Source organism: Lipotes vexillifer, unplaced genomic scaffold, assembly GCF_000442215.2.
Source record: "Lipotes vexillifer unplaced genomic scaffold, Lipotes_vexillifer_v1.1 scaffold680, whole genome shotgun sequence".
Classification (NCBI taxonomy): Eukaryota; Metazoa; Chordata; class Mammalia; order Artiodactyla; family Lipotidae; genus Lipotes; species Lipotes vexillifer.
Window position 1 is genome coordinate 1,297,142 of NW_006780838.1, and position 14,339 is coordinate 1,311,480.

General features: G+C 50.7%; 1 protein-coding gene across 2 annotated transcripts in view; it reads right to left on the reverse strand.

Annotated features, from left to right (window-relative positions):
• Nucleotides 1-14,048, reverse strand: part of SGSM2 (small G protein signaling modulator 2) — a 37,462-nt gene extending 23,414 nt beyond the window's left edge. The window contains exons 1-2 of one of the 2 annotated variants that reach the window (XM_007454194.1): nt 13,804-14,048; nt 9,196-9,271 (exon numbers count right to left, since the gene is read on the reverse strand). In XM_007454194.1, coding sequence (XP_007454256.1) covers nt 9,196-9,271; nt 13,804-13,860 — 133 coding nt within the window. In that variant the 5' untranslated portion in view covers nt 13,861-14,048. The remainder of the gene's footprint in view (nt 1-9,195; nt 9,272-13,803) is intronic. The other variant, XM_007454195.1, reaches the window with a different exon arrangement.
• Nucleotides 14,049-14,339: the final 291 nt, after the last annotated feature.

Below are 14,339 nucleotides of genomic sequence, written 5' to 3' on the forward strand. Positions count from 1 at the left end.
CCTCTGCCAGCTGCCATCTGTGCAACAGGCGAGTTCAGCTTCCAGGTGAGGAAAGCGCTGGGTGGAGCAGCTAGCCACAAGGGGCTTGTTTTGGTCCTGGAGTTTTGGGGGACATTACTCAGAGCAGAATTTTTAAAAGCCTTGGATGGTGAAACCAAGATTTCCAGGAGAGGAGCAGTCTCCCTGGAGATAAAGGGATGGGTAGGATGGGCGGCCTTTTTTTAAGTAGGAACCTCCTCAACTGCGCATGGAGGGAATCAACATTTCACTTGTAGCGGATGAAGTGAGGGGAGCAAAGAGGCGAGGCCAGGCATCCTACGTCTCTCCCCTCCCCACTTCCCCGGCCAGCTATTTCCACCAGGGATTTGTGACGGCTGCCTCCAGGCGGAACAAGCATTTCTATGGTAACAAGGGTACATTTTTCCTTCCGCCTGCACTGGTGATGCTGGCGGTTTGCTTCAGCTTTGAGGGGGGTGGCACTCAGCCTTGTTCAAAGCCCTGAAACAAGAACGCAACTCTCCCACCCAGACTTTCACTGGGAGGAGAAAGCACTGCCCTGATATTCTGGAACCAAGCAAGTGAGAGAAATGAAGTTCATACCACACATACCCATCTTCCTTGCCCTGCTGGGGATGCAGGGCAGAGTCTGCATGTGCAGTGCTCACACTGGCTTGCCAGGGAACCAGGCCAGTGCCAGCCTCACCCAGCTCGACAGGAGACCCGCTGTCTCCCAGGGTATCTCTGGACATCATGAGTCCACTCTTTGGTGATCCATACCTCCAACTTCTCCTCAATGCCCCACACCTCCAGGCTCCACTCCTGGGTAGGCCTCACACAGGGGGACCCATCCCTGGGCAACACAGGCTTTAGAGTCAGACAGATGTGGGTTCAAACCCTGGTTCCTTTCCTTACTAGCTTTTTGACTTTGTGCAGACCACTAAGTCTCTCTGAGCTTCACCTGCAGGGAGGGAAAGGAACAGGTCCCACCTCAATGGGTGCTGAGTGACTAAAGCCAACAGCCTGTGCAGAGGGGCACAAGGCTCTTTGTAGCACCCAGAACATGGAAGGTGATGGATGAGCATTAGCGCCTTTCCTTCCTGCGCTGTGTCCGTCCCCTGCCCTCCCTCTGGTACCTACAGGTGCTCTGGCTGTGCTCCCCTCTAAGGCCGCCCCTCCCACCTGCGCATTGGATTTCAGCCCCTTTCACCTCTCAAGGACATCACTCCAGCAAACATCCCTTCTCTTTCCTGTATCTTTAATTTTTTCCTATTAGATACTTTCCATTTGTACATAACTGTTCTGTAATTTCTCCAATTAAAAAAGCCACACCACCACCTCCCTTGGCCCTACATCCCCATTTAACACCCCATTTAGGTGTTAAACCATTTAGCTGCTTCCCTGCACATAAAATTTCTCAATAAAGTTGTGTGTGTGCCACGCAGCTAGATGTTGTGATAACTGTTGTGACAGGTCATCTGGAGCTGCCTCCCTTGATCTCAAGGGAAAGACTCTAGGTGCCCTTCCTCGGGCCTGTCTCCATAGAGGGCCCCCTTGGCAGCCTGAGAAGGCAGGACAGGGAGGGGAGGGAGGACGTGTGCTGTGGTCACCAGAGCTCTCCCCACCCCCCTCTAGACAGGCATGGCTGTGGCTCCATCAGGGTCAAGGATTTCCCGTTGCCGGTGACTTACGGGGAGAGGGATCACGTAGAGCTTTTCTGTTGGGACAGGAGAGCTGCAAACGCTCGTTTTTCTTACAAAACCAGCCTTCATACCTCACCTCAGCGGTTATGGTCAGCACTGAGGACTCAGGGCTTTGGCCTTCCCTGTAGGAGCTCCCTCATGGTGGGCCCAGTGTCCTGGGTTTCTACTCTTCCTCCTCTTCTTGGATTTCACCATGACTGGCCACCGCACGACTGACCATCCTACTGTCGGGCAGCCAGGTGATGACTGGCCTGGTGTGGGCCGGTGAAGGGCTGGGTTTGCGTCCGTCTCTTCTGTGTTCACGCTCTAGAACTACCCAGGTCCCCCACCCGGACCCTGTCGTTGGTTTAAAAGACCAAGGATGGGGGGCTTCCCGGGTGGCGCAGTGGTTGAGAGTCCGCCTGCCGATGCAGGGGACGTGGGTTCGCGCCCCGGTCCGGGAAGATCCCACATGCCGTGGAGCGGCTGGGCCCATGAGCCATGGCCGCTGAGCCTGCGCGTGCAGAGCCTGTGCTCCGCAACGGGAGAGGCCACAACAGTGAGAGGCCCATGTACAGCAAAAAAAAAAAAAAAAAAAAACCAAGGATGGGAAGGGAAGGCAGCAGCCTCAGCAACGGCAGGTCCTTCCTGACTCCAGCTTGGGGTCCAGGATCAGGGAGGACCCTTCAGCAACATCTGCTCCCTTTCCCTGTTCTCCCCACTGCCCCTGGGCAGAGGTTCTAGGTTGTGAAGCCTCCACCACTAACAGATGTCTGTACGTGGACTTGGGGACAGAGGCTGGGCCAGCTCGGGGGTGGGACTATCTCTATGTGTTGGATTAAACACAACAGTGTACAAGACAAATTAAATTATGAAAATTCAGTGACTAGCATTTAATGCTGATCTACTCCTATAAAGTATTCTAGGACTTCCCTGGCGTGGCGGTCCAGTGGTTAGGACTCCACGCTTCCACTGCAGGGGGCATGGGTTTGACCCCTAGTGGGGGAATAAGATCCCGCATGCCACGTGGCACGGCCTTAAAAAAAAAAAAAAAAAAAAAATTCTACATTTACGTGACTTTAGACCCCACCCTCCAGTATCCAACATCCAGTTCCAACACCCAGAAGGTGGGGCAGATTTCCATACTTATTTGTCTGTTCGGCAGGCTTACGTGTCCAGAATCCTGTTTAAGGTTTAAGGATGCATTCAATACATACTTTTTGAAATAAAAAATATCCTATAAAAAAAGGCTGCATACACTTGCTATCTCTATCTCTTCCTCCACCCATCCCCTCCTCCTCCTCTTCCTCCTTTTTAAAAAAACCATTTCATTATGGAAAATTCCAATCATATACAAAAGTAAAGAGAATGATATAATGAACCCCCGAGTACCCATCACACAACATTAAGCTATGATCAAGGAGGGACCGATCTTGTGTTAGTTATACCACCTCCAACCACTTTCCCCCTTATCCCTAGATTATTTTGAAGCAAATTTTACATATCATATATTTTTGTCCATAAATATTTTAGTGTGTATCTCTAAAAGATGACTCTTTTAAAAACATGTACCTAATACCTGCACTGCACCTAAAAAATCAATAATAATTTCTTAATATTTTCAAATTCCTTGATTGGGTTCCCAGAGTTCAAATTTTTCTGATTGTCCAGATGCTCAAAACTCTCAGAAACATGGATTCCTAAAATGGAATCCTGGAGAAGGTTCTAGGAGGCTTTATGGGCAAGGTTAAAAGATCACTTTCAAGAACAAAGTTGAATGTCACTTTGGTGGTGATGACATTTACTGAGCACCTACTGCATACCTGGCTCCATGCTGTCTGCTTTACCCGCATCACTCTTTTAATCCTCACATCAACCTTATTCCATAGGTTCAGAGTTGCTGAATAAGTGGCCATGGTCACACACTTGGTGACATGGTCAGTCTGTGAACGCAGGTCAGGTCTGCCGGACTCCCAAGTCTCAGCTACAGACCATCACCACGTGCCCTCAGCCATGCCCCAAGACAGGGCGAGGGGAGCCAGTCTCCCAGAGGGCCTTTCTTCCTACTGGATCATTACCACATGGAAAGTGGAAGCCAGATATGCTGAGAATGAGCTGTTCATTCAGTGTGGGCGGGAAGAAGAGAGAAGGAATCCCTTTCACTGAAGAGAGACAGAGTAAAATCTGGCTGGTGCCTGAATCTCAGGAAGTGCTGAAATACCTCTGGCTGCAGTACCCCAGGTGGGACGCACCCTCCCGTCACACCTGCTTCTCTCCCAGCTCATTAGCATCTCCTTGCCATTCCCCAGAGGAGCTTGCTGCTGGCTGAACTTCCCGGCTAATGAAAGCTGCTTAGCAACAGGCAGCGGGTTAATAAAGCCCTGGTGTTGTTCCCAGCTCCACAGACTCCACCCCTGTCTCCCATTACAGCTCATCCTCAGTCTGAAGCAACCCTCAGGTGGACAGATCAGCGTGGGGAGGGCAGGGAACCTAAGGACTGAGGAGCAGGGCTGGTCTGGGTCCCGCCCCCAGTGCCTGTGGCCAGAAAAAGATGTTTACAAATCTAAGAACCTGCTCTGCCAGGCCGGGAACCTCTCTGTGGGCCTCCTAAAGCCCTTCTACCCACCAGTGGTTAAAATCCAACCTCAGCGCCCAATTAGAATGGAACAAACAGAGACACTGTGGAGGCAGATGCTCCCCTCTGAACCAAAGGGGAGGGGAGGCACAGGGCTCCTCGGTTAAGGCCTACACTACCCCAGACCCCTTGATGGGAAGAGTAACTGGGCAGTCTATGCACAGTCATATTGCTATTACAAATGCGGAGTTCAAAGGTGAAACTTAGGACAGTCTGCTGTTTAACCCTGACCTTGAGTTGCCCACAAGCAAAATTTAAGAGCACCTTGCCCTCTGGGGGTTGGGGTGGCAGGAGATAAGCAGCCTACGCCAGGGGGGTTCAGGAAGCCACAGAAAAACAGGAAGCATTAATTTCTTTCAGCAGCACAAAGTTTCAGAGGCCATATTATGGAGCAAAACGCAAACTTGACATGACTTTTTTTTTTTTTTGCGGTATGCAGGCCTCTCACTGCTGTGGCCTCTCCCGTTGTGGAGCACAGGCTCCGGACGCGCAGGCTCAGCGGCCATGGCTCACGGGCCCAGCCACTCCGCGGCATGTGGGATCTTCCCGGACCGGGGAACGAACCCGTGTCCCCCGCATCGGCAGGCGGACTCTCAACCACTGTGCCAGCAGGGAAGCCCTGACATGACTTTTTAAGATGAAGACGAGATATCCAAGAACCTTTTCCCAACAGTGGGGTTTGGGCCTATTCTCCAGTGCACAGGTACAGTCACACAGGTCCTGGGGGCTGGCAGGGGGTGCCTCAGAGCAGCAATGCAGCCTTGCTCTGTGGTAGGAGAACAGCACACATAGAACCCCTCCCTGCCAGCTGGGTTTGCCAGCAAGGCCTCCTCACAAGGTTCCTACTGCTGGGGCCTGACTGGCTTCTAGACAGACAGGTTTAGGAACAAGCACAGCAAACACAACAAACGCATGTCTCGTCAGTCCTGGGAGTGTCACTCCTCCCCTTGAGGAACAGGAACTTTCCTGGGTTTGCCCAGGGCCAGGTCTTGACCCAGGGATTCTGCAGTTCCATTTCTAAGGCTCTCCAGGAAGGTTCTGTTTCCGGTTCAAATGTCTGTATTCTAAGGAAGCTCAGGGAAGCTCATCTTGCTCAGGCCCTGCCCTCTTCGGTCACCCCCTAGCCGTCCTCTGCGATGAACAGAGGGGCCAAGGCAGGGTAGAGGGGCCCGGGACCCCAGCCCTCCACAAAGCTCTAGTAAAAGGGGTCACTCCCTGCACAGTTAATCCAGTCTCCACAGCCTTCACTCTGTTCCCTTTCTCTCTGCACTTTCTCTGCACTCCCACTTCCCCAAGAACAAAGCTGAATTCTGCATGTGGCTGGGACAACTGCAAGACCCAGGGTAAGACTGGACCCACTTCAGACTAAAAATGCACTTCTGAGCATTTTTCCACGGGGTGAAGGAGCCTGGCATTTCAGAATCTCCAAAAAGCCAGAAGAGTGGAGTTTTCCATCAGTACATGTCTATTCTCTCTGCCTTCCCCTAGGAATCCCTGATTATGATTTCACTGTGTGATGCAGGCAGGAAAAACGGTTAATAATCACTGCTTTTTTTTTTTTTTTTTGGCCACACTGGGTGGCATGCGGGATCTTAGTTACCGTACCAGAGATCAAACCTGTGGCCCCTGCAGTGCAAGTGCGGAGCCCTAACCACTGGACTGCCAGGGAAGTCTCGATAATCACTGCTTTAAACCAACCTTATTTGGAGCGCGAACTGAGATCCCCCTCACCACTGAACACCATTTTCAACAAAGTATAAAGATTCCTTTTCCCGTGGGTCTCAGATGCCCCGGCTTGACTTAGCTTTATACTATTGGGAGCCCCTCCTCCTAGCATTCCCATCCGTGACTGTGCACTAAGCCCAAAGCAGAGGCAGCAAACTGGCAGAGGCTTGCAGATGCCTTTTGTTTAGCCCACACAATTTTTTTTTTAATGGGAATTAGTTATCAGCATTTAAAAATTGGTTCATTTCATGTAAAAACCCAGACTTCTGGCTTCTCTTAAAATAAAACAAGGGCCATAGCAAGCCAGGGCCAGCATTCCTTCAGAAGCTGAGTGGTGGCTGCCCCCTTCAAACATGGCAAGTGCTACCCATTTCACCCCAGTCCCCACCATTGCCTGCTGTCCCACACCCGGACTTTTCTCGTTCGACCCTGTGGGCATTTAAGTTTGCACTTTGACCTAAGGCACCTCCCGAAATCCAGCAGAACAGGGCTCCTCTTGCTTTGGGGCTGATCTTAGAACCCTGGAGACCTGGGTCTGTTTCATAGACCCTTGTTCTAGTTCCGTGACTGAAATTGGCTGAAAGTAGAATCATTCCTTTTTCTTTTTCTTTTTTTCTTTTTTTATTTTTTCCCCCCCCAGAATCATTCCTTTTGAAGGTGATATCCCTGCCTGCTGGAAAGAGCGACGGGCTTCAAGGCAAGAGGCAAAAATGAAAGCCCTACTGCTTCCTGGGGGCCCCTGGACTCATCAGAGGAGAGCTGACAGTTTCTTCTCACCCTCATGGACATGATGGTGGGACGCCAACAGCTTTTTCCCCTGCCTCTCTTCCCCCATTTACCTACGGCCGCCCACATGTGGCGCCCATGCACAAGCTGTCTGTGCTATTTTATTCTGTTTTCTGTTTGCTGTGTGTGCTCTGGACGAAGCCTAGCACCATGCCATGACTAACTGGGCCACCAGTAGAGCCCTTCTGGTGACAATGACAGACATTGGCTGACTTCAGGGAAACACAGCACAGGTGGAAGGGAGTAGGGTTCTAATACTCGTCAAAGTCACCTATTGCAAGACTACGATGCTTTTTCCCCAGCAGGGCTTCTGCCCGAGAAAAGTAGGATCAGATTGCTCCTGCCAACCTGAGAATCGTTATATCATCTCAAAGAACCAGGGAAACTTACCCGAAAGGGAGATAGTAGGACCTCAAATCCTGCAAACCTAGTTTCAGGCTTAACATCCAAAAGAGGAGAAAACACAGACATTTTTCTCATCTCTTACAACGCTAGGAACCTTCACATGTATCATCTCAATACCCACAAAAATTCCTTGAGTTGGGAATCACCACCCTGTTTTTAGAGGAGCAAACTGTGGGTAACAGAAGTTAAGAAACTTGTCCAAAACAACTTGAGAAGTAAGCAGAGCACCAGGATTTGTCTGAACCCTCAGTCTGTCACTCGGGCTCTGCTCACAGGCTGCCTCTCCCCAGTCGCCCTCCCACATTTCTCTGCTTTATTTTTTTTTTCGTAGCTGTTGCCACACCTGTTATTGCAGGATACATTCACGTGTACATTTGTTTTCTGTCTCTCTGTCCACAGAATGTAATCCTCCGGGGCAGAGACGCTGTCCATCTTGCCACTGCTGTTTCCCTACCTGGAGAACAGTATCTGGAATCTGGGGGACCTTCAGTGTTTGCTGCTGGACTGATGGGAGGGGCAGCTCTATCGGCCTCACCATGCTACTGTCAAAAGTGTTCCTTCCCGTATCTCCTCCTTTCATTCCTGCACCTCAGAAATGCACAACCTCCCTTCAATGAACACCAATCTCAGAGGCCAAGGAAAACAACATAAAGGTGGCAAATGGGGGACTTCCCTGGTGGTCCAGTGGTAAAGAATCCGCCTTCCAAAGCAGGGGGTGTGGGTTCGATCCCTGGTCAGGGAACTAAGATCCCAAATGCAGCGGAGCAACTAAGCCCGCACGCCACAACTACTGAGCTCACGCGCCTCAACTAGAGCCTGCGTGCCACCAACTACAGAGCCCACTCACCCTGGAGCCTGCGCACCACACCTAGAGAACAGAAAACCTGCACGCCACAACTAGAGAGAAGCCCATGCGCTGCAACAAAAGATACTGCATGCCGCAACTAAGACCTGGCAAAGCCAAAAAAAAAAAAAAAAAGATGGCAAACGGAAGGTCAAATTCCTGGAAATCCAAGAAGATTCAGTTGTGTGTAAGGACAGCCTTGCTCCTACAAAAGCAAAAGTGTTCATGCTGAGGCAGAAGCATTGGTTTATTACAGACTTTCTCCTTTTCTAAGGTGGGAAGGCTTGGCTATCCCTCCTTTACACTCATGTTGTTTTGCACGCAATCGAGTGCTTGGATAGTTGGGATGCTGGAGCAACACAGGTGGGATTAATTAGAAAATAGATGTGGGGCTTCCCTGGTGGCGCAGTGGTTGAGAGTCCGCCTGCCGATGCAGGAGACACGGGTTCGTGCCCCGGTCTGGGAGGATCCCACATGCTGCAAAGCGGCTAGGCTCGTGGGCCATGGCCGCTGGGCCTGCGCGTCCGGAGCCTGTGCTCCGCAACGGGAGAGGCCACAACAGTGAGAGGCCCGTGTACAGCAAGAAAAAAAAAGAAAGAAAGAAAAAGAAAATAGATGTGGCACAGAAAGCATCCAAAAGCACAGACCCTTCCCCAAAGTTAATGTAAAGATAAACCAGAGCAGTGGTTCCCAAACCCAACTACCTAGGACAATGGCCCTTAAAGTGTGGTCTCTGGACCACCAGTATCAGCATCATCTGTGAACTTGTTAGAAATGCAAATTCCTGGGACTGCCCCAGACAGACTAGAATCAGAAACTCCAGGGTTGGGACCCAGGAATCTGTTTTAACAAGTCCTACAGGTGACTCTGATGCATGCTAAAATTTGAGCACTACTGTCCTTGGGAACTAGACATATATAGTCGATTCTTGGGCCCTGGAGATCCTGATTCAGTAGGCCTGGGATGGGACCCAGAGATCCCTTTCATAAGCTTCTGAGTTGATTCTGACTTGCAGCCAGATTTGAGAACTACTAAACTTGAGGACTCATCTTTCCCTGGCCCCAAGATAGTGTCCTCAGTTTTTAAACCCCTCTCCCATTATCCCCCAGTCACTCACTCACCACACAGAGTAAGGATGTGGCTGCTATCTTCATGCACAAACTTCCTGGTGACAGCCTCCTCCATGATTTGCTTCACCTGTGAATAAATGGGCAGGATCGTTATTGATTGATTGATTAATTGATTGACCAAAGGCCTGTGAGCAAGTAAATGGCTTGGCTCTGCCCCCCTGGTCTGGGTTCAGACACCTGCAGAGTAGATGATAGGAAAGGGAGGGGTGGGGAAGCAAAGTTTCTTCTGTACAGATAGCACCAACATCTTGGAAAGGCAACCAGGAAAAAAGATGCTATAAACCCACCAATCAATCAGTGCGGATATTCCAACCCAGGAGGAAGTGCCCTGCTATAGAGAACAGGGGTGGGATGCTATTTGCTCATTTGTACTTAGCTGCAGAAGGGCCTGTGGGCAGACACACTGTCCTTTAGGGACAAACTCTTTCAGTACAGGCTCCAGATAAACAACCTGACCCTCCTTTTCTCTCTTCTCTGAGGGTAGGGGTACGTCCATCTAGGCCTCAGGGACACTCCCCACATGCTCACAAGCCCAGTCTTCTTTCTGTCTAGGTAAAGCCCTATGTTTGGGTTCCTACCTGGATGTAAAGGCTTCTGAATGCCTTGTAAGGTAAGCGGTCACAGTCTTCTTTAGAAAGCACTTAAAAAAAAAAAAACTTTAAAATTGATATACAGGGACTTCCCTGGTGGCACAGTGGTTGGGAATCCGCCTGCCAGTGTGGGGGACACGGGCTCGGGCCCTGGTCCGGGAGGATCCCACATGCTGCGGCGCAACTGGGCCCGGGCGCCACAACTGCTGAGCCTGCGCTCTATGGCCTGTGTGCCACAGCTGCTGAGGCCCACGTGCCTGGAGCCCGTGCTCCGCAGCAGTGGGGGGGCCACTGTAGTGAGAGGCCTGCACACGGCGGCGGGGGATGGCCCCCGCTTGCCGCAACTGGAGAAACCCCACACCCAGCAGCAGAGACCCAACGCAGCCAAAAATAAATTAATTAATTAATTTAAAAAAATTGATGTACAAATAGAGAAGGGTATATATAATTACACAGCTTGAAGAATTTTCACAAATTGAACGCACCTATGAAACCAGCATCAGATCAAGAAACAAAACGTGACCAGCACCCTAAAGTACCCCCAGACTCTGCCATGTTTCCTTCTAGTCACCACTTCCCTCAAAGGTACCCACTATCCTGACTTCTAACATCATAGAGCACTTTTGCAGGGTTTTGTACTTTTTATAGATGGAATGGCTCACTGTGTAGTTTTTGTGACTGGGTTTCTTTTGCTCCTTGGTGTGACTGTGAGATCTGTTCATGTTGTATATGGATGTGCGTTGTTCATTCTCCATTGTGTGAACAACTCACAGTTGACTGGCATTCGGGTAGCTTCCAATCTGGGGCTATTATGGGTAGTGCTGCTGTGAACATTCTAGACATGTCTTTGTGTGAACACGGGTGCTCATTTCTTTGGATTTATATTTTTAGGCAAGGAATTTCTGATGAGTATATTCTATATTATTAGATTTTGCCAAGTTGCTCTCCAAAGTGGTTGTATCAATTTACACTCCCAGCAGGAGTATATGAGGTTCTAGTTGCTCCCAACACTTAAACCATGCACTTTTTTTTTTTTTTTTAAACCATGCACTTTTGATGCCTTGGGGGAACCTGCCAGGAGACAAATACTAATACTGAAGATTAGGGGGATGGATTACCTCAATCCCAACGTTAAATCTTACAGACACAGTAAGCTCTGGGAGAGCTAGCCTTTGCCGTTCTTTGAACAGTGTCCTGTGTCCAGTGTCCTGATGCTGCCCTTGCTCCCCAGGCCCTCACTTTGGTTTGGAGGGTGGTAGAGCTTCTGAAGTCTGGGGAGGAGGGAGGAAGGACCCGGAGTCTCCTCCCTGCTGCAAAGTGCTCATGGTTAGCGGTTAGGTAAAGGGGGATCGGATCGATTCTGCACTCTATTATTTTTTTAACATCTTTATTGGAGTATAATTGCTTTACAGTGGTGTTAGTTCCTGCTTTATACCAAAGTGAATCAGCTATACATATACATATATCCCCACATGTCCTCCCTCTTGCGTCTCCCTCCCACCCCTCTAGGTGGTCACAAAGCACCGAGCTGATCTCCCTGTGCTATGTGGCTGCTTCCCACTAGCTATCTACTTTACATTTGGTAGTGTATATATGTCCATGCCACTCTCTCACTTCGTCCCAGCTTGCCCTTCCCCCTCCCCGTGTCCTCAAGTCCATTCTCTACGTCTGCGTCTTTATTCCTGTCCTGCCCCTAGGTTCTTCAGAACCTTTTTTTTTTTTTTTTTTTTAGATTCCATATATATATGTTAGCATACGGTATTTGTTTTTCTCTCTCTGACTTACTTCACTCTGTATGACAGACTCTAGGTCCATCCACCTCACTACAAATAACTCAGTTTCGTTTCTTTTTATGGCTGGGTAATATTCCATTGTATGTATGTGCCACATCTTCTTTATCCATTCATCTGTCAGTGGACACTTAGGTTGCTTCCATGTCCTGGCTATTGTAAATAGAGCCTGCACTCTAAACTATTAAAACCTTCCTAGATTACTTCCCAAGGGGTTTTGCATTAAACAGAGCATAATGTCACAGCTCAAAGACCTACAGGCATCTGAAGCAGGCTGTTGGGGCAGATTTTTGGATTAGGAGGACCTATAGATACCCTGGGAATTCCCTGGCGGTCCAGTGGTTAGGACTCGGCGCTTTCACTGCTGGGGCCCAGGTTTAATCCCTGATGGGGGAACTAAGATCCCACAAGCTGTGCAGCACAGCCAAAAAAAAAAAAAAAAGAATTATACTACAAGTCCTTTATGAAAGGCCAGACTTGCCTACAATTACCCCCACTGTCCCTACTTGTAGGACAAGAAAGGATTTTATTTCTCTTGAAATCAAGCGCTGAAGGGGGAAGGGAACTAAGAGTTCAGAGCGGGTCAACCTGTCAGGTAATACACATAGCTGTGGCATATTCTGGACATTTCTTACATTTGTCTAAGAATCATTCTGGGAGTAGTACAGACAGCCTTCTAAATACTGCCTTCCCCCAAATCTTTCCCATCATCCCTGACCAACCCCAAATTTGGAACACACCAACAATCCTAGCACATCTGCCCATAGTTTGGGTATGGCTACATTTTTGTTCTTGTTTATACTGTTCATATAAGTCTCTGTCACTAGACTATTTGTTTCCTGAGGATAATTACTGAGATTTGAGATTTCTTTTTTCCTTGGGGAGACCAGAGGTGGGGCTTAAATTCTAATTTGATGTACTCCTGGCCTAAAAAACCTCTCACTTGGCCACTTCACAGCAAAGGCACAATAGAGCTTCTCACACACAGTTGGAAAAGGTGATGGCTTCTTTGCCAACAGAAGGGAAGGAAACAAAAGTTAGGGCACAATAGCCAGGCCATAATTAATGTGGGAGAACGATCTAGAGCCTTCCAGGATTTTATAAGAACCCAGAGTCTTCTCCAGTCCTGAAACTCTAGGAAAGGGTAAAGGAACCAATATGGTAAACTTTTATATATGAGGTGAATATCACTATCCTTATTTTAGAGATGAAGAAATTGAGACTCAGAGAGGTTAAGTAACTTATTCAAGGTCACAAAGAGCTGGTGCAGACTATCCCAAAGTTTATGCATTCCCATCAGACTTTGCAGTCTCCAAGATCAGCAAATTTATTTACCAAATAGTCATTGAGTGCCTGCCTATGCGGATACAGAGCTCTGGACAAAACGGATGGGTGTCCTGCCCTCATCGAGTTTACACATCTGGCAGACACAGAGGTAGGTGGGAGGAGTTCGTGGCTCCATCCAGAGACCTAATCCATTCTAATCCACTCTGTGGGTTTGAACTCTCCAGCTCTCATTTGGGGGTGAGTCATATGGACACACCCCCCCCCATCACCATGAAATTGAAATGGCTTTTAGGGCAGGGTCAAAGTAAAGGACATTAGTACAGAGAAGGACTTTTTTCTCTTTCTGATGTGGGCGGGGGTACTCCTCAAAAGAGGAAAATAATCTTGAGTCTTAAAAACCATTCTCAAAACACCCCCTGGCCTCTGGGTAGGGAGGTGGGCGTGGAGTGAGAAGCAGTGAGGTGTGCGGCGAACCCTCCTGCAGCCAAGACTCGGTTCCCAGAAAGATAACTGAATGGGGTGTAGGGCAAACCGGAGCTAAACCCCCAAGTCACCCGTTTAGCGCTCTAGGAGGCCTGCGAAGGGCCCCGCCCCCTCCTCAGGCGGCGCGGGCAATGAATGGGCAGCTCGGGTTCTCCAGAAATTGCCGCCACCCCTCCCCCGACCTCGGTCTCCCAGAGCTGCCGCCTTCACAAGGCGGGGAGCTGCGGGATCGCGGAGCAAACTAACCCTGAGGCGCCGGCCTAGCCCCTGGGGCCGAGGAGAGCTGCCCCCAGATCCAGGAGTGGGGCGGAAACCGCAAACCAGTCCAGGACCCCGCCCCCGCCCAAGGCCAGCGAGCGCCCGCGCCCCGGAATGGGCGCAGATCTTTCTGTCCCTTGGGCCTTGCGGACAGGGACGCGAGCCCCCGGGGGTCCGTACCCCGACTTTACCTCCTTTTTCACGTTCCACAGCAGTTTCTCTTTGACTGCGTCCTCCGAGCTGCCCATCGTGCGGCGGCTGACTGGGAGGTGATGCCCAGCTGCCGCCTAAGACCCCCACGCGCCCTCGCTGCCTCCGCGCCTCTCGGCTCAGCGCCCCAAGCGCCAGGAGGAGCCCCCGCCCGCCGCGCTCCCCGCCCGCCGCCGCCGCCGCCGCCGCAGCCACTGCCCGGTGCTGGGCTCTGCAGCCATCTTCCGAGCCCCGCACCGACGTCAGGAGGCTGGCCCGGCCCCTTCCCACAGCCGGGGGCGGGAGGGGGGGGCTGCGCTCAGCCACGGGGTGGGTCGGGAGGGGGGAAGGCTGCGCGCGCCTGGGGGCACCGTGCCCGGGCGCGCGCCACGGTGGCCGTTGTCATGGCAACGCGCCCTCTCCAGCACCGAGGGCGCGAACCTGCATTGAGAGCTACAGCCCGCCGCGCCCAGTGCCGGGCGGGGAGGCCAGGCGCGCCCGGCACCCCATGGCTGAGGGGTGAGTCGCTCGGGCCGAA